General features: G+C 44.0%; 1 protein-coding gene across 1 annotated transcript; it reads right to left on the bottom strand.

The window, feature by feature from the left end:
- Positions 1 to 21,551: 21,551 nt before the first annotated feature.
- On the bottom strand, positions 21,552 to 27,205 carry LOC142140697 (uncharacterized). The gene is made up of 2 exons (XM_075198488.1): positions 26,422 to 27,205; positions 21,552 to 22,526 (listed from the first exon to the last, which is right to left on the bottom strand). The coding sequence occupies exons 1-2, from the start codon at positions 27,143 to 27,145 to the stop codon at positions 21,931 to 21,933; spliced, it is 1,320 nt and encodes a 439-aa protein (XP_075054589.1). The 5' UTR covers positions 27,146 to 27,205; the 3' UTR covers positions 21,552 to 21,930.
- Between the last annotated feature and the right edge of the window lie 789 nt (positions 27,206 to 27,994).

Below are 27,994 nucleotides of genomic sequence, written 5' to 3'. Positions count from 1 at the left end.
CTTGACTTAATGAATTAACATCATAACCCTTATTCGCAAAAACTGTCTTCAGATCTTTAATCTGTTCCCTACAAACATGATCATCACTGCAATTGCGTTTCATTCTTTTCATTTGACCATAGGGTATGTTGTCCAACCACCTGTAATAATGATGACTATCATACTGGATATACCCCATGGTATCAGTGGGCTTCTTATAAGTTTTAGTTTGTATACCTTTCTCATCTATATAGATGGTAATATCCAGAAAATGTATACATGACTCACTAAAATTGAAGGTAAGTTCAATAAACTGGTTATTCCTATTTAAATACTCACAGAAAGCTTGGAGATCTGTCTCTGAGCCTCTCCATACAAAAAAAATATTGTCAATGTATCGACACCAGGTGACCAGGTCCGCCCCAAAGCCATGCCCTTCCCACACATGGCACTCCTCCCACGAGGCCATGAAAATGTTGGCATAACTAGGGGCGAACCTGGACCCCATACATGTCTAAGTAACAGCACTCTCCCTTCTACCTCGACTACCAGGCACGGATTTGTGCTGCACCTGTATTACTACTGACTACTGACCATGCCCTACTCTACATTGCGATCCTTCAACATGGCCAGAAAAAATCAAAACCTGATAAGTCTATTCCTACTGTCAACTACTTTAAACCTCTGGCGCCAAACAAATACAAAAAGGCCTCCCTTCCACTGGAGTCCCTACATTCTGGGGGCACTGGAACCAACTCGTCAGATGGTCTGGCAACACCCTCCACTCCCTCGGCGATACCTTATGATCCTAACGCTTTTATCACGGTTGGTATGGTGCAACAAATGCTTGCTACTTTCAATACTCAACTTACCTCAACTATGCAAGCATCCATCCACAAAGGAGAAATATAGGAGATTGAATATTGTACTAATCATCTTGATCAGAAAATAGGAGACGTCGTGGAATCGCACAATGCCTTGATAGACGCCAACGAAGCCATGCATCAAGAGTTTGATTCTTTTAAAGATAATATGGCAGTTACTGAAATCCACTCTTGGCGCAATAATATAAAAGTCAGAAGCATCCCGGACTCTGTAACCGACGCGATCTAGAATCTTATGTCTCAGCACTCTTTTGTAAGTTACTCCCTGCAGCTTCAGATCACAATCTCCTGATTGACAGGATCCATCGTCTTCCCAAACCAAGAGCATTCACTGGTTCATTGCCCAGAGACACCCTTCTTCAGATGCATTTCTTCTACGTCAAGGAACAACTGTTGAGATCAGTGAGAGCTACAGAACACGCAGATATACTGACAGATCTGCAACTGTTTCTGGATTTCTCTGCAGCAGCTATGCTTAAGAGACGTTCTTTTCAAGCGGTCACCACAGATCTTCGAGATATTTTCTATTGCTGGGGGTTCCCAGTAAAGCTCATGGTTCAGAACAATAACTCTATGCACATCATCTGCACCCCTGAAGAGGGCGTCCAATTGCTAAAAGGCTGGGACATTAACTTTTCCTCTAACCTCACTCAACCTATCTGATTGGTTGACAGTGGCTTTTGCCTGATCTAGTAATAGATCAGACTGGTCTATATATTTTTTTTTTCTTTTCTATTTTTCAGGTGTGGATTGGACTGTCCACCTTCGTGAGATTCCCTCTTGGAACTCTTAGATAACGCCCACCACGCATCACCACTGACCTGGGTTCTACGAACAAAGGATCCTTTGCGTAGCTTGCGAGATCCACAGATTGACTTGCCAGACTGTTTCTTTTCATGTAGGTATTATCATACATTGTTTATGTGTTTATGCATTATTGCAGTGGGGAATTGGTGGGTTTTAGTGGTGGGTCAAGCGGACTCAGCCATAAATATTGTAGTAACATGTTGTTCATTAATACTTTCTTGGTTTACCCCTCTCCGTTTCTACGGACCTGCCAACCCTACCTTTAAAAAGCAATAAATTAGTACTCTCTGTTTTTCTGAGTTGATTACTAATTTTCATGTAAATAATGCAGATAAGAGAGACTCCTGTCCTTCCACCCTTTGTGCATCTCGAGGCACATATAGTAGGTATGTAGCTGGATTTAAAGTATTACACCTCTTAATTGTGATATTTGCAGGTGCTATCAGTGCTAATTCCCATTTTGTGAATCTTGCTGAGTAAACATGCCTAGTTTGAGCAGAATTTAGCAGGACAGATACTGCATGTGGTGTATAAACAGTTGAATTATGTCCTAGTACTACGTCCTCACTCTTACTTGCCAAAAGAGCAATTGCTGCTATACTTCTTAAACACATAGGGCTAGATTTACTAAACTGCAGGTTTGGAAAAGTGGAGATGTTGCCTATAGCAACCAATCAGATTCTATCTTTCATTTATTTAGTGCATTCTACAAAATGACAGCTAGAATCTGAATGGTTGCTATGGGGAACATCTCCACTTTTTCAAACCCGCAGTTTAGTAAATATACCCCATAGAGAGATATCTTGCCACAGTGTTCAATTGTGCACTATAGTATGCTACTGGTGTGCTAGCATAACCATGTTTCTGTGTCAAGACACCTGCTGCACAACCATTAGCTTCTGTGCAGTATAGCTCAAATGTTTTTCATAGTCAGATATTCCCAAAGCAGGTGCTTTAATCAGAGTCTCTTTAAAGTTAAAGAATGCTTGGTCTGACTCCGCAGTATGTGTAATAAGCTCAGGTTTTTATAACGAGACTAACTCCTCCATTGGCAAGGCCAGAATAGAGAAATCTGAGATCCATGATCTACAGTATCCACACATCCCTAATAAGGTAGCAAGGTAGCATAAGCAGCAGGGTGGCTTAGCTCAGGACCTATAAGACGCTTTTCTCATGTTGCAGACTCTGATGTACTTATCCTCTTGTGCAGCTGTGCATCTGGGCCACCTGCTTCAGCACGGTGGCTCATTGGTTAGCACTTCTGCCTCACAGCACTGGGATCATAAGTTTGACTCCCAACCATGGCCTTATCTGTGTGGAGTTTGTATTTCCTCCCACACTCCAAAAACATACTGATAGGTTAATTGGCTGCTATTAAATTGCCCTTAGTCTCTCTCGGTCTATGTGTGTGTATGTTAGGGGATTTAGATTGTAAGCTTCAATGGGGCAGGGACTGATGTGAATGAGTTCTCTGTGCAGCACTACGGAATTATTGGCGCTATATAAATAAATAAATGATGATGATGATGATGAAAGTACGGATCTATTGCTGGTTCTGCGGCAGTGTCATGTTTTGTATCGCCTGAATCATGTCCATTGTCAGGTGTGTTAGCACTTGCGTCAGACAGTGTCCCAAGTATTTTACCTTGATCTGACATAGCTGTAATGTATCCTTTGTAGCATTGTGCCCTGTCGGGAAGAGAAGAAGCAACAACAGTTTAGTATCAGACACTGATGACATAAATGATTCAGAATACAGTAACAAATCGTTAACATATTGAAATAAGACAGACCCATTTCTTGGTTGGAACGATTGCAAACAGTCATGCAAGGCCTGAGAGAAAATACTGGGGCTATCAATAAAACCCTTGGGGAAATCTCTTCCATGTATATTGTACCCCTTTATAGGAGAAAGCAAAGAGGTACTGACAGTCAGGATGAAGAGGAACAGAGAAGAATGCAGAACAGAGATCAATTACTGTGAAATGACTGGCAGATGGAGGAATCTGCATGAGGATGACAGCTGGATTGGTCACTACAGGGAATTGGCTCTCAGCTACTTTATTAATTCCCCTTAAATCTTGAACTAATCTGTAGCTCCTCCCCCCATTCTTCTTTACTATGAAAATTGGACTGTTAGCTGCACTGGATATATGAATTAAAATTCCTTGTGCAGCAACCTTTCAAGCACAGGATAAACTCCTAATTCCACCTCTGGTTTTAATGAGTATTGTGGTATTTTTGGAACTTGCATATCACTTTTTAAGTGAACCATTACAGGGGCTACGTTTGCAATCAATCCAGTGACTTTTCCATCTTTGGTCCATAAGGAACCTCGTATTTGCGATTACCTCCACCTGAGATGGACATTGATCTAGAACAGTAGAGTACATCATTAGCCTTTGTGGGATGTCTAGTATATCTTGTACCTCGAAGCAAACTTTCCTGGAATATCCAGAAATAAATCATCTGGGGTACAATATATAACACATCCCATTTTGCATAATTAATCTCTGCCCAGTAAGTTAGTAGGAGCCGCTGCAGCCAAGAGAAATTAATGCTTGGTATGCAGGGGCCCGATGGTAACCTCTGCAAGTTTAGTCAAAGGATAATGTTGCACTTTTCCCATTACTCCCATAGCTGGAACAGTTTTTGTTTAGCAACCTGTAAACTTAAGTTAGAAGTTATCACTGATCTGACCTGTATCTACAAGAAAGGTTAGTTTTAAGCCAGATACATCAACTGTCACTTTGGGTTCTTCCTTAAGATTTTCAATTAACCTAACTGGTTGTAGGACACATGTATGACCTAACCCCTAATGATGGTTACTGTTCTTCCTCAAAGCATTTGCTGCTATAATGTGTGTCGGCAACTAATGGGAAACCTCAGAGACAGGTGTATATCTCCTTTGTTGTTGGTACCAAACTTTCTGTAGTTCCAATATTCCCCTCTATACATTTCTTTACAGTTCTTTACTTTAAAGCTTCTAAAATACCTCACTGACTCCTGTCGTTTCTGTTTCCCATAATATGTGTTGTGAGTCTGTGTGTGTGTAGTCCTTCTAGTGCCTGGATACTTACCATCATTAACCTCTCACTCTGCACCTCTTTCTTTATACATATATTTTTATCATGTTCTATAGCAGATTCCCTGAGGGCATCTACTGTGATCACTCTCCAGTTAGGTAATGAGGTTTGTACCCTGGTTTTTAAATTTTCCTTGAGGCCATCCATTAATACTGAAACGGCTACTTCCCTGTGATGCATATCATCTTTTATATCTGGTAACCCCGTATATTTTGTCATTGCTGCCAATGATCTTTAGCTGGAGAAGCAGTATCTATTTGGTAACCTACGGCATATATACACTGTGGAATTCAGAAGCTGGATTGATTCTTATGTTTCCAAACCAATGAATATCCTTTTGGAAAATTTATTTTTTGTTACAATAGCATGTTATAATATGGTGATATGATTATACCATCTATATTTACATAGTTTCTCTATACAAAATTATTGTGTTGATTTTCGCCATATATTATGATATATAGTTATTAATGAATATATTTGTGATTACATTATACTGAACAAATATTAATTTTATGTGGAGGATTTTTGTATATGTATTGATTGGGGCAGCACAGTGGCCTAGTGGTTAGCACTTCTGCCTCACAGCACTGGGGTCATGAGTTTGATTCCCGACCATGGCCTTATCTGTGAGGAGTTTGTATGTTCTCCCCGTGTTTGCATGGGTTTCCTCCGGGTGCTCCGGTTCCTCCCACACTCCAAAAACATACTGTTAGGTTAATTGACTCCTATCAAAAATTGACCCTAGTCTGTCTGTGTGTGAGTGTGTGTGTCTATATTAGGGAATTTAGACTGTAAGCTCCAATGGGGCAGGGACTGATGTGAATGAATTCTCTGCACAGCGCTGCAGAATTAGTGGCGCTATATAAATAAATGATAATGATAATGATGATGATTGTCAAAATAATCCATTTTAGTGTTTTTATGAGAACCACTTTGTTTATTGTTTTCATAGTGTTGCATCCGGCCCTTCCTCTCCCAAGATGCCACCAAATGCCTTATCCACTCTCTGATCATCTCCCGCCTGGACTACTGCAACCTCCTCCTCACTGGCCTCCCCCACTCTCATCTCGATCCCCTTCGATCCGTCCTTAACGCTGCAGCTAGGCTTATTTTCCTCTCTCGCCGCTCCTCTTTTGTCTCCCCCCTCTACCTAGCCCTTCACTGGCTCCCATTCCCCTTCAGAATCCTCTTTAAGCTCCTCACACTCACCTACAAGGCCCTCGCCAACTCCACTGCGCCCTACATCTCCACCCTCCTCTCTATTCATGCTCCATCCCGCCCTCTCCGTTCTGCCTCTGACCGTCGCCTCTCTTCCCCCCTTATAACCTCCTCCCACGCGCGTATCCAAGACTTCGCCCGCGCTGCCCCCCTCCACTGGAACAAGCTCCCTCCCTCCATCAGAACTTCCCCAAATGTGTCCAGCTTCAAACGGGCCCTAAAAACCCACCTTTTTCTTAAAACCTTTCTGTCTCCCACTTAACTTCCTACCTTATCTTCTGCCTCTGTCCCCCTACTCTCCCTCTCTCCCCTGCGTCTCTCTGTCTGTCCACCCCTCCCCTTAGATTGTACGCTCCTCTGAGCAGGGCCATCTCTCCTCCTGTTTCCACCACTTCTAACTCTGCTCTCCAGCTACTTAGCCCTCCTCCTCCTCAAAGGTCCTCCACCCCACGTCCACTTTCGCTCCCTCCTCCCCCCTGGGGGTCTCCCTGTCTTCCGCGCCCCCCTTCTTGGGCCCCGTCGTTTTCGGATCCTCCCTCCCCGTTCCCTGCCCTCTCTAGCTGTGCATTGAGCGTACTGAGTTGCTGTGTTTACTGTACTGTGCTGTCTCCCATTGTATTGTGATTTTGTTTGTCTCTGTACGGCGCTGCGGATGCCTTGTAGCGCCTTATAAATAAATATTAATAATAATAATAATAATAGTGTATAGTCAAGAAATATTAGGAGCATTTTCATTAATTATTATTTTAATTGATCTGGATATTCATTTTTGTCAGCGCTGTAACCCTCTTTAATTTCTTGCCAAGGCTCAGGAAAAATAATCTACTGCAGGTTCACTATCCCATTGTCTAATATTAAAAATTTTGCTACAGTCCAGTACTACTGGAAAATAGACACCCAATTGGATGGTTATGTTTTTTGATATTTGCTTGATTATCTTTGTCTGTTAAGGAATTATCTTCCTCCAATTGACAATCCTTTATAACTTTTTGTATGCCAATATAAGGAGGAAGACAGGCCCTCAACACCACTCGCCAATATTTATTAGTTGATTATTGAGCATTACCCAAATATTTAACAAATTTCTGACATTTTGCCAAATCTTTCTTTGGGTCTCGGAAATCAGAAATAATTGAACGTAATTCAAACCTAGTCCATGGACAATGCATTGCTACATGTCTTATGGGAACTACAACATCTTTGTCCGCTTTCCCATTAGGAATTGCTATTGTACGGACTGGATGTAAGCCCACCAAATCACTACATTCAGGACTAATTGATGAAAGCACTCTTTCAGTAGAATGGATATTCCCCCACCTACTGACTCCTACACTAGACTCACTGCTTTCAGCCACTGCCCCCGTTGGTGGGACAGCTCCCTTTACTTGCCTACATGGCATTTCTTGTATGTTAACTGCATGGGCAATGGTTAAAACAACAGTGGGTTCATTATCTTCTTCTGGAACATTATCTTGTATATCACTCAATATGGGATATTAGCTGTTTCTGTTATTTTTATTATCTACTATATAAAAGCCTAGTGGCGTGTGTCTGTGTGTGCAAAAAAAAACAAAACAAGCTGCAGCGCCACCTGCTGGGCGAAGTTATACACTGACCTACTAAATTCTTAGTGTGTGTGGAAAAAAAAACTCAGAAAGGGCTGAAATTTGCTGTAGCGCCACCTGCTGGGCGAAGTTATTCACTGACCTACTAAATTCTTAGTGTGTGTGGAAAAAAAAACTCAGAAAGGGCTGAAATTTGGTATACTAAGATGTTTTTAGTTTGTTAATTTAATTTGTTAATTGTTAAAAGTGTTTATAAAGATTTAAAAAAATATATATATATTTCTTGAAGAAGTGACAGTTGGGAGTGGTGGGTGGTTGCCGGGGGTGACAGTGGGGAGTGGTTAGTTTTTACCGGGGGTGACAGTTGGGAGTGGTTGGTGGTTGCCGTGGGTGACAGTGGGGAGTGGTTGGTGGTTGCCGGGGGTGACAGAGCGAGAGGAGTGTGATACTCAGGACCGCTGAGAGAGATCCCTGTGTCTGGATAGACATCTGGATAGATGTGGCGATAAAGATGAAGGATGAGGTGATGGAGAAAAATGATGAGGTGGTGACATGTGGACAAAACCATGTTAAAAAAGGGCGCTTACGTCGGGAAGTAACGCTCTTCCCCTGAGGAGGCCTGGCCTAGCCCCAAATGCATGACAAGAACCTTTTTAACACCTTAAGTAGCTTGATTTGACTAGAATGCATGAGTATCATGCACGGGTTAACTTGTTTTTAATATCGGTTTTACTTTTCCCCCCAACCGCACATGGTAGCGGGGCGCGCTTGCGCTCACTTCTCTTTGTTTCGCAACGCTACCTTCCACTACACATGCTCTCTCGTGCCACACACCACAGTTTTAAACAGTCAGGTTGCTTAATCCTCAGTTTTAGTGATTTTATCAAACAAAGTTTTATCTCTAACAGTACTCAATATCACTGGAAAACTACCAACTTTAGAAAAGGATTTCACATATTCATAGGTCATATTGACTCATTTATCACAGTACGCTGTTGCGTACATACCATATTATACACTTATAATATACTTCGCCGATCCTCTAGGTCCTTGCTTAACCTGTACTTTGGTTACACCGCTCATCTCACACGTTTGTGTAGCACCCATTTGGAAACAGAATCCTCAGTGTTTTGCAGCAATAAACCCCTGCTAGTCCACTCACTTCTAACACAGGCACTTTCCACTGGAGAATCGGAAATATAAATGTTTTGTGCTCGTGTGGAGATGGAATCTTCTATGCGCCACAGCACAAAACAATACTCTGCCTTTCCAGTGAAGTTCCTTCTGAGTACTTTAGAACTGGAAGCACTAAATATTGAAATGAAAAATACTAGAGATGAGCGCACTCGGATTTATGAAATCCGTGCCCACCCGAACGTTGCCGATCCGAGTCGGATCCGAGACAGATCCGGGTATTGGCGCCAAATTCAAATCTGAAACTGAGGCTCTGACTCATAATCCCGTTGTCGGATCTCGCGATACTCGGATCCTATAAATTCCCCGCTAGTCGCCGCCATCTTCACTCGGGCATTGATCAGGGTAGAGGGAGGGTGTGTTAGGTGGTCCTCTGTCCTGCTATATCTCGTGCTGTTCAGTTAAATTCTGTGCTGTTCAGTTAAGTTCTGTGCTGTGCTGTGCTGTGCTGTGCTGTGCTCAGTCCAGTGGTGCTGTGTTCTGTGCTCTGTCCTTCTGAGGTCAGTGGTGCTGCTGGGTCCTGTGCTGTGTCCTGTTCAGTCCAGTGGTGCTGTGTCCTGTGCTCTGTGCTTCTAAGGGCATAGTTATTTCCCCAATATTCCAAAGTGTTTAAAAAAATAAAAAAAAATTATTTAAAAAAAATACAAAAAACTAATTACATTTTTTTTTAATTACAACAAAATTTGCACAACCAATCCTGCAGTATAAGCCCATTGGTACTGCAATATTACCAAGTTCACACATTCAGCAGTAAAAGTCCAGTGGTTCTGCAATATTACAAAGTTCACACATTCTGCAGTATCAGTCCAGTGGTGCTGTGTCCTGTGCTCTGTCCTGCTGAGTTCAGTAGTGCTGCTGGGTCCTGCGCTGTGTCCTGTTCAGTCCAGTGGTGCTGTGTCCTGTGCTCTGTGCTTCTAAGGGCATAGTTATTTCCCCATTATTCCCAAGTTTTTTAAAAATAGAAAAAAAAGTTATAAAAAAAATAAAAATAAATAAATAATTATAACCAAATTTGCAAAGCCAATCCAGCAGTATATAAGCCCATTGGTACTGCAATATTACCAAGTTCACACATTCAGCAGTAAAAGTCCAGTGGTACTGCTATTACAAAGTTCACTGATTCAGCAGTGTATAAGTTCAGTGGTACGGCTATTACAAAGTTCACTGATTCAGCAGTGTATAAGTCCAGTGGTACTGCTATTACACAGTTCCCTGATTCAGGAGTGTATAAGTCCAGTGGTACTGCTATTACAAAGTTCACTGATTCAGCAGTGTATAAGTTCAGTGGTACTCTCCTGTGCCGCATATAATTTTTAAAGGCTTTGCCGAGTGTGTGTGGCTTAGGGGTACGCTCTCTTGTGCTACATATAATGGAAAACCAAAATTTGGAGGATAAAGTAGGGAAAGATCAAGACCCACTTCCTCCTAATGCTGAAGCTGCTGCCACTAGTCATGACATAGATGATGAAATGCCATCAACGTCGTCTGGCAAGCCCGATGCCCAATCTCCTAGTACAGGGCATGTAAAATCCAAAAAGCCCAAGTTCTCAAAAAATAGCAAAAAGAGAAACTTAAAATCATCTGAGGAGAAACGTAAAGTTGGCAATATGCCATTTACGACATGTAGTGGCAAGGAACGGCTTAGGCCCTGGCCCGTGTTCATGACTAGTGGTCCAGCTTCACCCAAGGATCTAAGCCCTCCTCCCCCCCCTACAAAACAAAAAATTTAAGAGAGTTATGCTGTCAGCAACAACAACAAAACAGCAAAGAACTCTGCCTTCTAAACAGATGACATCACAAATCCCCAAGGTGAGTCAAAGGGTGCTGTTGGTTGTGAACCCTGACCTTCCCATCACTGTACGGGAAGAGGTGACTCCATCCAGCATTTGCAGCACTCCCTCTGCATATGCTGCAAGGATCACCCACAGTCCAGTTACAGATTTGGCTAATGAAGGTGTGAATGTTGTACACTGGGAGGAGGATATTGATGTAGCTGGCGCTGAGGAGGATGTTGATGATTATGATGCAGATGGATACCAAATTGCCTTTCTCAATTTCTATTTATATTCTAGATTATATAACGGCTGAAAAGTTTTCTGTTTTACTCCTAATGGAGAGGGGATCTGATGCAGACAGATACCAAACTGCCTTTGTCCATTTCTTTGTATATTTGAATTTCTAGTTCTACTGTCTATGCAGGCTGCTTTATTTATATTCAACTACAAGTGTAGGGCGGGGGGGGGGGGGGGGGCATAGATAGCCACCAAAGTAACGTGGACCATTTAATTTCACTTTCTAGCTCCACAGTCTGTGCAGCCTGCTTTTTTTATGTTCAAAGTATTTATATTTACAAGCCTTGCAATCTAAATTAACTAGAGGTAGTGACGTGCTAGAACTCCAAAAGGCAGTTTGGAAGCCCCTGTACAAACTGGCTCTATTTTTTAACTGAGTTGTCCCCCCTCCAGTGTGTACTCGGAAAGAGTTTTTAGTGCAGCGGGGAACCTGGTCAGTGAGCGGCGAAGGAGGTTGCTTCCTCACAACGTTGAAAAAATGATGTTTATAAAAATGAATAATCAATTACTCAATGAAGTACAGCACTGCCCTCCAGACAGTACAGAGGGACTGTGGTTGTGGAGTCCAGCGGGGACGAATTGATAATGTGTGAGGAGGAGGAAGTACACACTGTAGGGGGAGAGGAATCAGAGGTTGAGGATGAGGACGACATCTTTCCTCAGTAGAGCCTGTTTAGTTTATACAGGGAGAGATGAATTGTTTTATTGGTGTGGGGGCCCAATCAAACCAATCATTTCAGCCACAGTTGTTTGGTAGGCCCTGTCGCTGAAATGATTGGTTTGTTAAAGTGTGCATGTCCTATTTCAACAACATAAGGGTGGGTGGGAGGGCCCAAGGACAATTCCATCTTGCAACTTTTTTTTTGGCATTATGTGACCATTCAACAGTCGTTTGCCATGTTCAAAAAGTAAAAGAAAATGCCAACAAATTCAATAAATTAAATCAAAAGTTAAATGCCCTGTCATTATTTAAAACAAGAGGTTTTGACGTGCTAGAATTAGTGTAGTGTTAAGATGTTATAAACACTACACTTGGAAATTGGAGGAGGTATTGTGGCCCCGGTATCAAATTGGGTACCGGGGCCACCCCACTACGCAGTCCAGATACTTGTTTGGTGGAATTCAGACCAGTTGAGGGTGTATTTATTTTATTGTGGCCCCGGTATCAAATTGGGTACCGGGGCCACCCCACTACGCAGTCCAGATACTTGTTTGGTGGAATTCAGACCAGTTGAGGGTGTATTTATTTTATTGTGGCCCGGTATCAAATTGGGTACCGGGGCCACCCCACTACGCAGTCCAGATACTTGTTTGGTGGAATTCAGACCAGTTGAGGGTGTATTTATTTTATTGTGGCCCGGTATCAAATTGGGTACCGGGGCCACCCCACTACGCAGTCCAGATACTTGTTTGGTGGAATTCAGACAAGTTGAGGGTGTATTTATTTTATTGTGGCCCCGGTATCAAATTGGGTACCGGGGCCACCCCACTACGCAGTCCAGATACTTGTTTGGTGGAATTCAGACCAGTTGAGGGTTTTATTATTATATTGTGGGGACCACTCTATACCACACTACCACTCTATACCACTCTATTGAATACTTTAATTCTATTTAATACTTTAATTCTATTACTAATTCCCATAAAGAGGAACTGCCACTTCTATTTAATACTTTAATTCTATTAGTAGTTACCATAAAGAGGAACAAAATAAACCAATTTTACCAAAAGTATAATATGACTTACAAACACTACACTTGAAAGATGGTGCCTTTAAATGAAAAAAGTCAGTCTTCATTGCACTACTATGTGCAACAGGGACAGATTTTTGGTTTACAAAGTCAACCAATAACACTTCGACCCTGTCTGTCTTTAACATACTTGATGGGATCTCAATGACGAATGGTCTGTACCATGTTTGGAGGAGGTATTGTGGCCCCGGTACCAAAATGGGTACCGGGGCCACTCCACTATGCAGTCCAGATAGAGGTGTATCAGATATTAAACAACGTTGACTGTTGCTGCAAAAATTTTAAATAATATTGTGGGGAACACTACACTACGCAGTCCATAAACTTTTTGGGTGGAATTCAGACCTGTGTAGGGTTTTTTAATATTATTGTGGTGACCCACTCCTCTACGCAGTCCAGGTACATTATTGGTGCGAATCATACAAGTTGATGGTTTTCTTATTATATATATTGTGGTGACCCACTCCTCTACGCAGTCCAGGTACATTATTGGTGCGAATCATACAAGTTCAGGGTTTTTAATTTATATTGTGGTGACCCACTCCTCTACGCAGTCCAGGTACATTATTGGTGCGAATCATACAAGTTGATGGTTTTCTTATTATATATATTGTGGTGACCCACTCCTCTACGCAGTCCAGGTACATTATTGGTGCGAATCATACAAGTTCAGGGTTTTTAATTTATATTGTGGTGACCCACTCCTCTACGCAGTCCAGGTACATTATTGGTGAAAATCATACAAGTTGATGGTTTTCTTATTATATATATTGTGGTGACCCACTTCTCTACGCAGTCCAGGTACATTATTGGTGCGAATCATACAAGTTCAGGGTTTTTAATTTATATTGTGGTGACCCACTCCTCTACGCAGTCCAGGTACATTATTGGTGCGAATCATACAAGTTCAGGGTTTTTAATTTATATTGTGGTGACCCACTCCTCTACGCAGTCCAGGTACATTATTGGTGCGAATCATACAAGTTCAGGGTTTTTAATTTATATTGTGGTGACCCACTCCTCTACGCAGTCCAGGTACATTATTCGGTGCGATTCATACCAGTTGATGGTTTTCTTATTATATATATTGTGGTGACCCACTCCTCTACGCAGTCCAGGTACATTATTGGTGCGAATCATACAAGTTCAGGGTTTTTAATTTATATTGTGGTGACCCACTCCTCTACGCAGTCCAGGTACATTATTGGTGCGAATCATACAAGTTCAGGGTTTTTAATTTATATTGTGGTGACCCACTCCTCTACGCAGTCCAGGTACATTATTGGTGCGAATCATACAAGTTCAGGGTTTTTAATTTATATTGTGGTGACCCACTCCTCTACGCAGTCCAGGTACATTATTGGTGCGAATCATACAAGTTGATGGTTTTCTTATTATATATATTGTGGTGACCCACTCCTCTACGCAGTCCAGGTACATTATTGGTGCGAATCATACAAGTTCAGGGTTTTTAATTTATATTGTGGTGACCCACTCCTCTACGCAGTCCAGGTACATTATTGGTGCAAATCATACAAGTTGATGGTTTTCTTATTATATATATTGTGGTGACCCACTTCTCTACGCAGTCCAGGTACATTATTGGTGCGAATCATACAAGTTCAGGGTTTTTAATTTATATTGTGGTGACCCACTCCTCTACGCAGTCCAGGTACATTATTGGTGCGAATCATACAAGTTCAGGGTTTTTAATTTATATTGTGGTGACCCACTCCTCTACGCAGTCCAGGTACATTATTGGTGCGAATCATACAAGTTCAGGGTTTTTAATTTATATTGTGGTGACCCACTCCTCTACGCAGTCCAGGTACATTATTCGGTGCGATTCATACCAGTTGATGGTTTTCTTATTATATATATTGTGGTGACCCACTCCTCTACGCAGTCCAGGTACATTATTGGTGCGAATCATACAAGTTCAGGGTTTTTAATTTATATTGTGGTGACCCACTCCTCTACGCAGTCCAGGTACATTATTGGTGCGAATCATACAGGTTCAGGGTTTTTAATTTATATTGTGGTGACCCACTCCTCTACGCAGTCCAGGTACATTATTGGTGCGAATCATACAAGTTCAGGGTTTTCTTATTATATATATTGTGGTGACCCACTCCTCTACGCAGTCCAGATACATTATTGGTGCGAATCATACAAGTTCAGGGTTTTTAATTTATATTGTGGTGACCCACTCCTCTACGCAGTCCAGGTACATTATTGGTGCGAATCATACAAGTTCAGGGTTTTTAATTTATATTGTGGTGACCCACTCCTCTACGCAGTCCAGGTACATCATTGGTGCAAATCATACAAGTTGATGGTTTTCTTATTATATATATTGTGGTGACCCACTTCTCTACGCAGTCCAGGTACATTATTGGTGCGAATCATACAAGTTCAGGGTTTTTAATTTATATTGTGGTGACCCACTCCTCTACGCAGTCCAGGTACATTATTGGTGCGAATCATACAAGTTCAGGGTTTTTAATTTATATTGTGGTGACCCACTCCTCTACGCAGTCCAGGTACATTATTGGTGCGAATCATACAAGTTCAGGGTTTTTAATTTATATTGTGGTGACCCACTCCTCTACGCAGTCCAGGTACATTATTCGGTGCGATTCATACCAGTTGATGGTTTTCTTATTATATATATTGTGGTGACCCACTCCTCTACGCAGTCCAGGTACATTATTGGTGCGAATCATACAAGTTCAGGGTTTTTAATTTATATTGTGGTGACCCACTCCTCTACGCAGTCCAGGTACATTATTGGTGCGAATCATACAAGTTCAGGGTTTTTAATTTATATTGTGCTGACCCACTCCTCTACGCAGTCCAGGTACATTATTGGTGCGAATCATACAAGTTCAGGGTTTTCTTATTATATATATTGTGGTGACCCACTCCTCTACGCAGTCCAGATACATTATTATCACCTCTTTAATCTCTCCCTCTCCACTGGCATCTTCCCCTCCTCCTTCAAACATGCTCTCGTATCCCCCATTCTTAAGAAACCTAATCTCGACCCCACTTCTCTCTCGAACTATCGCCCCATATCTCTTCTCCCTTTTGCCTCCAAAATTCTTGAGAGGCTCGTCTGCAGCCGTCTCACCTCCTACCTTTCTGAATACTCCCTCCTTGATCCTCTCCAGTCTGGTTTCCGCCCCCTCCACTCCACTGAAACTGCCCTGGCTAAAGTCACCAATGACCTCCTCTCTGCAAAAGCCAGGGGCCACTTCTCCCTTCTCATCCTCCTTGACCTCTCTGCAGCCTTTGACACCGTTGACCACCCCCTCCTCCTTCACACCCTCCAGTCTTTCGGCCTCTCCGGCCCAGTCCTGTCCTGGTTCACCTCTTACCTTACTCACCGTTCCTTCTCTGTCACCACCTCTGGGTCTCTCTCCCCCCCATCCACCCTTCCAGTTGGGGTCCCTCAGGGCTCTGTTCTGGGACCCTTACTCTTCTCTCTATACACCTCCTCCCTGGGTGAACTCATCAGCTCCTTCGGCTTCAGCTACCACCTTTACGCTGACGACACTCAACTATACCTCTCCTCTCCTGATCTCTCTCCCTCCCTCCTCTCTAGGGTGTCCGCCTGCCTCTCTGCCATCTCCTCCTGGATGTCCACTCGATTCCTCAAACTTAACCTTGCCAAAACTGAGCTCATAGTTTTTCCTCCCTCTCATACCCCATCCCCTTCTGACCTCTCCATCACTGTCGACAATACCTCTATCTCGCCTGTCCCCCAACTTCGCTGCCTTGGTGTCATCCTCGACTCCTCTCTCTCCTTTGGCCCCCACATCCTCTCTCTTGCTAAATCCTGCCGCTTCCAGCTGCGCAACATCGCTCGCATCCGGCCCTTCCTCTCCCAAGATGCCACCAAATGCCTTATCCACTCTCTGATCATCTCCCGCCTGGACTACTGCAACCTCCTCCTCACTGGCCTCCCCCACTCTCATCTCGATCCCCTTCGATCCGTCCTTAACGCTGCAGCTAGGCTTATTTTCCTCTCTCGCCGCTCCTCTTTTGTCTCCCCCCTCTACCTAGCCCTTCACTGGCTCCCATTCCCCTTCAGAATCCTCTTTAAGCTCCTTACACTCACCTACAAGGCCCTCGCCAACTCCACTGCGCCCTACATTTCCACCCTCCTCTCTATTCATGCTCCATCCCGCCCTCTCCGTTCTGCCTCTGACCGTCGCCTCTCTTCCCCCCTTATAACCTCCTCCCACGCGCGTATCCAAGACTTCGCCCGCGCTGCCCCCCTCCACTGGAACAAGCTCCCTCCCTCCATCAGAACTTCCCCTAATCTGTCCAGCTTCAAATGGGCCCTAAAAACCCACCTTTTTCTTAAAGCCTTTCTGTCTCCCACTTAACTTCCTACCTTATCTTCTGCCTCTGTCCCCCTACTCTCCCTCTCTCCCCTGCGTCTCTCTGTCTGTCCACCCCTCCCCTTAGATTGTACGCTCCTCTGAGCAGGGCCATCTCTCCTCCTGTTTCCACCACTTCTAACTCTGCTCTCCAGCTACTTAGCCCTCCTCCTGAAAGGTCCTCCACCCCACGTCCACTTTCGCTCCCTCCTCCCCCCTGGGGGTCTCCCTGTCTTCCGCGCCCCCCTTCTTGGGCCCCGTCGTTTTCGGATCCTCCCTCCCCTTTCCCCGCCCTCTCTAGCTGTGCATTGAGCGTACTGAGTTGCTGTGTTTACTGTACTGTGCTGTCTCCCATTGTATTGTGATTTTGTTTGTCTCTGTACGGCGCTGCGGATGCCTTGTAGCGCCTTATAAATAAATATTAATAATAATAATAATAATTATTGGTGCGAATCATACAAGTTCAGGGTTTTTAATTTATATTGTGGTGACCCACTCCTCTACGCAGTCCAGGTACATTATTGGTGCGAATCATACAAGTTCAGGGTTTTTAATTTATATTGTGGTGACCCACTCCTCTACGCAGTCCAGGTACATCATTGGTGCAAATCATACAAGTTGATGGTTTTCTTATTATATATATTGTGGTGACCCACTTCTCTACGCAGTCCAGGTACATTATTGGTGCGAATCATACAAGTTCAGGGTTTTTAATTTATATTGTGGTGACCCACTCCTCTACGCAGTCCAGGTACATTATTGGTGCGAATCATACAAGTTCAGGGTTTTTAATTTATATTGTGGTGACCCACTCCTCTACGCAGTCCAGGTACATTATTGGTGCGAATCATACAAGTTCAGGGTTTTTAATTTATATTGTGGTGACCCACTCCTCTACGCAGTCCAGGTACATTATTCGGTGCGATTCATACCAGTTGATGGTTTTCTTATTATATATATTGTGGTGACCCTTTCCTCTACGCAGTCCAGGTACATTATTTGTTGCGAATCATACAAGTTCAGGGTTTTTAATTTATATTGTGGTGACCCACTCCTCTACGCAGTCCAGGTACATTATTGGTGTGAATCATACAAGTTCAGGGTTTTTAATTTATATTGTGGTGACCCACTCCTCTACGCAGTCCAGGTACATTATTGGTGCGAATCATACAAGTTCAGGGTTTTTAATTTATATTGTGGTGACCCACTCCTCTACGCAGTCCAGGTACATTATTGGTGCGAATCATACAAGTTCAGGGTTTTCTTATTATATATGTTGTGGTGACCCACTCCTCTACGCAGTCCAGGTACATTATTGGTGCGAATCATACAAGTTCAGGGTTTTTAATTTATATTGTGGTGACCCACTCCTCTACGCAGTCCAGGTACATGTTTTGGTGCGATTAAGACCAGTTGATGGTTTTCTTATTATATTGTGGGGACCACTCCACTACGCAGTCCAGAAAGATAGCTTGTTGCAACATTTTGGACTAATAACTATATTGTGAGGTGTTCAGAATACACGGTAAATTAGTGGACATGCTTGTTATTGAATGTTATTGAGGTCAATAATAGCGTAGGAGTGAAAATAAGCCCAAAAACTTGATTTTTTAACTTTTTATGCTTTTTTCAAAAAAAATCCGAATCTAAAACCTTAAATCCGAACCAAAACCTTTCGGCAGGTGTTTTGCGAAACAAATCCGAACCCAAAACATCGAGAAAATCCGGATCCAAAACACAAAACACGAGACCTCAAAAGTCGCCCGTGCACATCCCTAAAAAATACCACCCTTTCCAGTGAATTTCCTCAGACCATCCACAATCCACAATCACGGTTGCACATGCAACATGTGCAGTCCGATCGCACATCTTACAGGTACAAGTTATCTGTGCGCTCTACGATTACAATTGGGATTATCACAAAAACCTTTGTTTTTAATGTATACCTTGTATACCAACCTTAATGTCAATTTTACACCCTGTTTCTTCAACAGCCTCTTTACTTTCACAATCACACAATTCACAGTTCACATACACTTTTGCTTTCTGTACATAAAAATATTTCCCCAAATGTTGGTAATAATTTCTCAGAGGTTTTAACAATTCCTTTCACTATAAAATACAACAGCAATATCTATCAGTATAACCATTTAAACATGTGGTAAATGTATAGCAAAATATAAGCGTATGCTATGCAAACAAACCACGTGTTAATCGCAAAATGATTAACACCAGCATCTCTAAAATTACAAAATGCGGATATTAGGTTTAGCAACAATGGATGGTAAAAGGTACAAAACTATTTACGTTCTTTCCTGTATATGACACGTCTCCACCCTTTGTTGTTAAACCAAAATCTGTAGGCTTTGCAAATCCTTGAGTAGTGTGGCATCAATCACGAGCCCCCAAATTGTTACATCCATGTATATTGTCGCCAATACCGATTGTCCGATGCGATCAATGTGGTTCCAAAGCACAAAAGAGATTTTATAGTAATAAGCAGCAAAATACAATAAGAGTGTTACAAAGTATAACCGATACATACGCAGCGCACCCTGGATCCAGGAACAGTCATCAAAGCTGATGTTGGTAAGGAGACTGTTTCTGTAACAGAAGCCCATTTATATTCAGTTTGGTTTAGAAAAAAACAATTATGATTTCCCAATTATACACAGATAATACTAAGAAATGTCTTCATTAGTCCAGGGTTTACGATGTTCCAGTAGACTGCTGGTCATAGGTCAGTTCAATTGATCCTCTTTCTAAAGGTGGGGGCAACTTACTCCATTTGTTACATACGTGTCTTCCCGCTGAAAAAACAGTTTAAACTGATCCATAAACAGAGTGCTTTTGATCACTCCTCTGTTGAAATTGGATTTCTGCTGGTAAAATATGGATTAATATGAGACCAAACTTCATACATTTCTGAGGACCTTAACCATAAATATCTTTACTGTAGATATATCTATGTATAAATAATCTCTAATTAATTTATTAATAAACAAATGTGTGTTGGAACTTTAATAAATGTGTAGTATTTAGAAATGTAGGTGTGAATAAAAGTTTACGTGCTGTTTACCTATACGATTGCGCTATTAACCCTGACATGATGTGACATACTACTCACAATCGCACGGTAAACCAATATTAATCAATTTAGCCGACTTCATCTAATTATGCGACTTCAACACCAGAAATTGGTACTAATGATATGTATGCATTAATCATGATGTTGTTTTCTTGTTTCCCAAACATGGATTTTTCTACAAAAATCTTCCCTACTTCAATCTTCAGAGACCGCCACCTGCTTATTCCATGTATTATATGTACTACTATGTGTATTTTTATGACTACATTGCACCCTCATGCTAATGCTGAACGGTTTGTATTTACAGTATATGACATACTCTATTAATATGGCATCATGTAAAATGACATATAATGTTCCTTAGAGATTTGTTCCACTTATTTTTATTTGTAAAAGTACTGTAACCTCTCGTGTATATATATCTATATATATCATCATCATCACCATTTATTTATATAGCGCCACTAATTTTGCAGCGCTGTACAAAGATCTCACTCACATCAGTACTTGCCCCCATTGGAGCTTACTGTCTAAGTTCCCTAACACACATACACAAACTAGGGTCAATTTGTTAGCAGCCAATTAACCTACCAGTATGTTTTTGGAATGTGGGAGAAAACCGGAGCACCCGGAGGAAACCCTCGCAAACACGGGGAGAACATACAAACTCCACACAGATTAAAGGCCATGGTCTGGAATTGAATTCATGACCCCAGTACTGTAAGGGTAGATAGATAGATAGATAGATAGATAGATATGGATAGATAGATAGATAGATAGATAGATAGATAGATAGATAGATAGATAGATAGATAGATAGATAGATAGATAAATATAGCTTTAACTATTTCCCATTGATCTCTGACATTTTATAATGTCTTAATTTCTGACTAGTTCCTGAGATATATACATTTGTATTTAATGAAAGTGAACAGCAACACTTAGTTAATGAGCTACTTTTTAATTGATGCATAATTTAGGTTTTAAAAAAAATATTCCATGCAGCCCATTAGAATGTCAAATATCTTTATTAGGCGATTAGCAGATGTTCTAGCTTAAGAATGACTCTTTACAATTTGAATGAGTACAGTTTTCTTATGTAGTTGCAAAATGTTTCATTCCTTATGCCATAAATCACAGGACTGAGGAACCTGGGCAAACAGGTGAATATGAGGAAGTTGGATATCAGCATGAAAGTTATGTAATCTGGGTAGAATTTCTCTGTTAGAGAGGCGATGAAAGATATCATGCATAACATGAGCTGGACTGCATGAAGCATCACCGTTCTTCCAGCTTTGAAAGCAGAAGATCCACCTGAACCAAACTTCCTGGCAACCAGCATAACTTTAAAATGCATAGTGTTGATTACCCTTCAAATGCATTCCCCTCTTTGTTTAAAACATCCCCACATATACAACCATAAAATAAAGACACGGACACCGACTTAAGTTTGGAATAAAAAAGGTCCTTTTATTACATTAATATTTTTAAATTATTTGTTTATTTTTATTTTATTTTATTTATCTTTATTTTATTTTATCTATCAATACTATCAAAATGCTATAAACAATTTGGACCTTTTTCTTTATAGAGGTGGCGAAGAGCAAGGGCAGCCAGCTAAAACCAACATGAACCAATACGGTGGAAGATCGCCTCCTTTCCACCAACCCAGGTTAACGCCTTAACTATTGGCCGGTACTATACACTATAAATTAACTCAATACCCTCTGACTCAAACTGGTCAAGCCCTTTCTAGGCAAAAACCTGATACTCCTTACAAGAGTACCAACGAGTCTAATAACATTGAGGGAACCAAGGCTATATTGCCAACACATTAAGTACCGTATGTTTAACAACCTTATGACTGCCATGCTCTCCTGCCACAGCCGAGTGCCCTACGGACCACGCGGCCCGCCACCTAAAGAAAAAACTAAACCCTTGAGCTCTGAAAAAATCCTCTCTATGAACAAAACCGTTCCTACTGGCGACAAATGAACCCCATCTGCTCTAAAAAGATGCCTCTTGTCTACCGTTAACCCAGGATGACTAATGACAACCCCCTGCGTGCCCCTAATGTTCTGTCTTGCGTATCCATTTATCTTTTTAACCACCTTTATCAATGTGGCCGGGGGAATAGATGATCTCCAGGACAATCGAGGTATTATGTTGGACCAACAAACCTTCATTGAAGGCCATCGGGCATGTATCTGTGCGAGATCTTCACGAATATTAATGATTAAATCAAGGGATTTGCCCTTTCCTACATCATTACCTCCCAAATGAATGACCACTATATCCGGGGTACCGTGTACTTCTATTTCTTCCCTTAACGTGGGAATCAAAGCCGCCCATACCATGCCCCTTTTACCCAACCAGCGGATGTCAACTGGGTGTGTGAAACCGGACAAACTCTCCGCTATCCTGTGCTTCGCAGCCCAAAAGATAAATGAATGACCCACGACCCATATCCTCGTCTTCTTCACCGAAAAACCTAAAACAAATTGAATAGTCTCATCAATCATAACCGTGTTTGAGAATTGATCCACCAAACAACCGTGTTAACAAACAGAACTATATTATTATTTTATCTTTATTTTTATTTAAATTATAACACTTCGCTGAGGTATCCCCTCCCTACCAGAGGGGCCACCCCAACTAAATTCGAATATTGGAAAAGGAAAAAAGATCCTATCTTTAGTTCTAAAGGCAATTGATTTTATCTATTTTGTCTCGTTTATTGACTGATTTATTTATTTATTTTTATCTATTTTGTCTCGCTAAACTGGAATTATCTTTATTCTTTAATTCTTAACAAAAGGAAATGGAAAATTGGTAACCCATATGTAGGTAAAAACCCCTTGTAAACCCCGGGAGGCACACACACTAATCAGGCCTTGCCAAGGAAAACAAGAGGAAAAATCCCTCCATGCCCCCGTTTAACACAGCGAGCAGCATAACCCTGGGTCACCAAGTGATAGATGAGAAAAGAAGAGATGAAAGCGATAAAGAACCATGAGAGACATAAGGAGAGAACATGACCATATATATATAAGAGCCCTTACAAGGCTCATTTATCCGGCCGGATATATTTCTTATAGGCCTGTGACTTCCATCTCCCTAGCGCTTGAATCTCATTGACAGATGCCCCTCTGGCTGCAGCGGCGGTGGCCGCCCCTATTCTGAAAGAATGCGTGCCATATTCAACAGGGTTAAGGCCAACCTCCCCAAGGCCCCGTTTTAACAAAGCACTAAATTGAAATTTAGTTACTGGCGTATTGTCCGAATGACTTAACCACAAACCTTCCCCTGGGGGGCGAATTTTAGCGAATTGATTGGCCAGCTTGACCGGGCATATGGATGTCTCCTGCTGCTCCGTAATCGCTAACCAATGACCTCTGCCTAGCTGATCCGTTTTGGATTTGACTATCTTACAACGTATCACATTAGTTTGTAAAATAACATTTCTAAACAACAAAGCTCCCCCTATGTCGTTCTTAGATCTGGCTACCAACTCACTAACCCTAAAGGCTCCGTGATACGCCATTGAAAAAGCCAGCCCGAATAGCAAAGCCTCATAGTCATCTGTAGCTAAATAATGCAATGCCGCAATCAATCTGGCTAAAATTTGCCCGTCAATCGGCCGGCGTGTGTCGCTAGTTATAGGCTGAATCCTGGACCAACCCTTCAGCGCTTTAGTTATGATAAATGACTTTGTGGGATCCTGCGCGCTGTTCAACTTAGCCGTGAATGAAATACCAGCCAAAAGGGACCCCATCTTTGCTCTAGAAACCCCTTCGTTGTAACACTTCCACATAAAACCCGTAATGGAGGGAATCTGACCTGAAGTGTCGCTGTTGCAAGATGCGCAGTAACTCAACCAACGTTCCCATGCCCCTTGATAACATTTCCTAGTTGCCGGAGCCAGGGACGCTTCTGCTAGCCACCTTATCCCTAACGAACCATCTGCCAAACATAAGGAGGACACTGTAAGCCAGTTAAACTTGCATGTGGAGCCAGAGATCTAAAACGCTGCCATTCAAAGCGGGAAAGAGCATCAGCTATTTGGTTGTCCACTCCAGGAACATGACGTGCCCGAAAGGTAATATCAGACTCTAAACACCTCAACACCAGGACACGGAGCAAATTAATCGCCGTGCGTGAGGAGGCGCTTTGCTTGTTAATAGCCTGCACCACACCTAAGTTGTCGCACCAAAAAACCACGCTCCTGCCGCGCAACCGGACAGCCCACAGCTCCAAAGCCACAACGATGGGAAACAACTCTAACGTTAACAGATTTCGCACCAGGCCTTCGGATCTCCATGATTCCGGCCAGGGTGCCGCGCACCATTCCCCTTGAAAAAAGGCACCAAAACCTTTCGAGCCTGATGCGTCTGTATGCAAATCCAAAGATGTACTAGCTACTGCGTGAGCTGGCCATACTCTTACACCGTTGAAAGCCACTAGAAAACGACTCCATATGCCTAGATCCTCCCTAATCTCTGTTGACAAACGCACCTGAGAATGGGGACTACGCAAGCCTGACGTTGCTAGCTGAAGCTTCCTACAAAATACTCGGCCCATGGGTATTACTCGGCAGGCGAAGTTAAAAGAACCTAGCAATGATTGAACTTTACGCAACGTACAAGATGGAACAGCCAAGACCTCTTGTATCAGGGATTGTAACTTAGCCACTTTATCAGATGGTAAACGACAACAACCTTCCACTGTGTCAATTTCGATACCTAAAAACCTCAGGCATGTGGCCGGGCCCTCCGTTTTGTCTGCAGCTACTGGCACCCCCATCACACGAAACAACGCCTGCGCAGCATACAGTGTTTCCTTACAACTAGGGGAATCAGCCGGACCTATAAACAGGAAGTCATCCAGATAATGCGCAATGCCGCGATGTCCCGTCCCCGCCCCGATACACCAATGGAGGAATGAACTAAAAGCCTCAAAATATGCGCACGATACTGAACAGCCCATTGGCAGGCACCGATCCACATAGTAACGGTTCTGAATTCTAAAACCCATAAATTTAAAGGACTCTGGATGCAATGGAAGGAGGCGAAAAGCCGATTCTATGTCCAACTTGGCCATAAGCGCACCATTGCCAAATTCTCTCACTAGTGCTAACGCATCATCAAAGGACTGGTACACCACTGAGCTAATTTGGGGGTCAATAGCATCATTAACTGACTTACCCGCCGGGTAAGATAAATGCTGGATTAACCTAAATTTTCCTGGGGCCTTCTTAGGTACTATTCCCACCGGGGAAATGACTAAGTCTTGAATGAGAGGAGATGAAAAAGGACCCACCATGCGCCCAAGGCCTATCTCTTTACCCACTTTTTCCGCTAGGATGTCGGGGTGTGCATACGCTGAGCGAAGGTTTCTGGCGGCAGTACCCGCCACCCCACTATTTATGGGAAGCCGAAAACCAAGGCGAAAACCCTCCCTGAGAAAAGAGGCCTGCGCCGCATCTGGGTAAAGGGACAGCCATTTGCAGAGGATAGGGAATATAATGGGGGAGTCCGCTTTAGACAGAACCCCCCGCCCCTCCCCGTCCCCTACCGACTCCGACGGAGCCCCTAGGGCATTCTTTAAGGGGGTGACTGCCTCTACAATTGGTGCAGACGTGTCTATACCGGCACGAATCCCCCCTCCCGCATGAGGAATTGTTAAAGGCGAAACAACGGTTTTTGGAAGACTGGGGAGCACCTCGTCTCCCCCCATACGGAAACCTGGCTAACTGAGGGGGACCGTACCCCATGCTCACCTCCCACACCTGGGCTCTATTTAATCTCAACCAGATCTCAACATCCTTAAAAGCCAGGGGCATATAAAGCTGACCGTGTACCTTCTCGCGGAACAGCTTATCGTACAATCTCCAGGTACCTGGGCGTTCACAACTATGCATCTCATTAATAAGGTGAAGGTATTTCCATACGTCTATAAGTGCATCAGGTCTAGTTTCCAAATAACAAGCTGAGAAAACGGAGTACCCTGTCACCCAGTTCGAAAAGTTTCTGTAAGCATCCTCCCCGACTCCCCCTCGCATGCACGCAGCCGCCAACTCCTTTTGAGCGACCTTCGTCAGTTCAAATATATCAACATAATGACCTCTCTTGATCTTGTGCCTCATGCTGCGCCTATCAACAATGCCGTGTTTTCACATCTAACCAGGGGACCTCCAGCCGGAGTAGGAGACGCTGCCTCCCGCCGATCTACGCTCTTCCTCTTAGTTCCCCCGAAGTGGGTGTTAAGAATTTTAATGAGCTTGCGCTGACCCTGCCTGGGAGAAGATGGGGCAGACTCATCACTGGTGGTGGCTATGCTAGAACTGGACATGTAGGTGTTGCTTACAGTAGAACCATCATACTCACCGACCGCTGCCTGCGCCTCCTGCAGATCCAATCTCGCTCCGCCCTCGCCTTCCGAAACAACTTGGTGCGATCCCTGCTGCCCTGTCGAAGTCCCCGCTGCCTCTTCCTGTTGGAGCTGCGACCCTGCTCCGTCCACGCCCGTCTGCCCTGCGACTGAAGATGGCTGCATCTGTGAAGCTGGATAAGAAGGCATGTTAGCACGTGGGGACGACAGGTTATGCAACTGTTGAGTAGGAACCCCATCCGGGGTAGGCACCGGGGGGGGAACCATGAGGTGACCTAGGAAACCCGCTTGAGGGGGAACCCCTTGATCCCTACTTCCTTGTTGTCTAACCAGAGAAAACGTATCCGTACCAGAAACGCCAGAACTATTAAACAAGGAGGGTTGAGGATAAGAATGCACGTACTGACCCGCAAGGGCTGGATAAGGGGCCGACCACAGATTCCCCGCTTCCACTACAGACCCATAACCTCTAGGGGGGTACGGTAATGACCAAGAGGGGGCGGGTCCCTCCACCCTGTGTTGCTGGCCGACATGTTGCTGCAACGGCCACATCACGGCTGTGTCAGAGGCCAGTGATCGATTAGGAGCCGAACAAACAGAAGGGGACTGCTGATGGGCTGAACCCCCCATCCCTAGGGGGAAACCCACCGGGGCTGGGCCCAGCAAACCAGGGGCCCTGTTGGAAGATATCCCCACCCCAGCCTGATGCAAGGAGTCCATGGAAAAAAGGAGGGGGGAGGATGAGGAGGGGGGAGGAGGGGGGTCCCTGGCCTGGGAGGAGGACAGGGAGGAAAGGGGGTTGAGAGGGAGAAGGGAGTGGGGGGTGGCCAGTTGGGACGAATAGTGGAGGGAATGAGGAAGGGACCCGGGAAACTGTTGCCCGGAAGAAACCCCGGAGGGGGACCCAGAAACCGCCCCCAAAACTAGAGACCCCGGAGAACAAACGGGATGAACAATAACGGGCCCCAGGCCTCTGTAAGGGGACCCCTGGCCCTGCTCCACCGCAGGCTGGCCCAGGACCACACTACTGGCGACATGACCAGGAGGGATGGAGGGGGAGACAGTAGGCCCAACGGAGGAGGGAGGGGGGGCTGGAGCTGGCGAGGCCACGGAGGGAACCCCAGGCGCGGGGGAAGGAGATCCCCTGCCTCGGGTTCTGGCAGCCTGCCTGATGCGGTGGACAGCTCCGGATACGAGCGGCCTCACCGCCCGCTCCGGAGCCCTGGACCTACGTGCGCGACCCGGCCCCGCCCCGCGAGACACACTCGCGGCGGCCGAGTCACGAGGGCGGCGGGCGGCTGCCCTCCTGGACATACTAATGCCTCCGCCGGGAGGACCCGGGGGGCATACAGGCGACTGGGCAGAACTGGGGGGGACCAGGGGGAACTGCTGGGGCTGAAGTCGCAGCCAGCGACGACGGGGGGGGAGGGGACCCCGCAAACCTGGCGGGAATGGAGCGGGACCTTCTGGGGCGGGATGATGCCATGCTGGGGAAGGGAGGACAAAGTACAGAAAAAGGGGGAAAAATAGACAGGAGAAGCAGACAAACGGAAGGAGAAAACAGAGAGA

The sequence above is a fragment of the Mixophyes fleayi genome, chromosome 2 (assembly GCF_038048845.1).
Source record: "Mixophyes fleayi isolate aMixFle1 chromosome 2, aMixFle1.hap1, whole genome shotgun sequence".
NCBI classification, from domain to species: Eukaryota; Metazoa; Chordata; class Amphibia; order Anura; family Limnodynastidae; genus Mixophyes; species Mixophyes fleayi.
Note: the sequence above shows the minus strand (reverse complement) of the source record. Positions and strands in the feature narration are given on the sequence as shown.

Bases quoted from the DNA above. Each gene is read 5' to 3' on its own strand.
- LOC142140697 (XM_075198488.1), bottom strand. From the start codon at position 27,145: ATGGACTCCTTGCATCAGGCTGGGGTGGGGATATCTTCCAACAGGGCC. The intron at 22,527-26,421 runs GTGAGTATGATG...AATTTGTTTTAG, and splicing joins GGAGGCGCAGGCAGCGGTCG to GTTTTTCGGTGAAGAAGACG.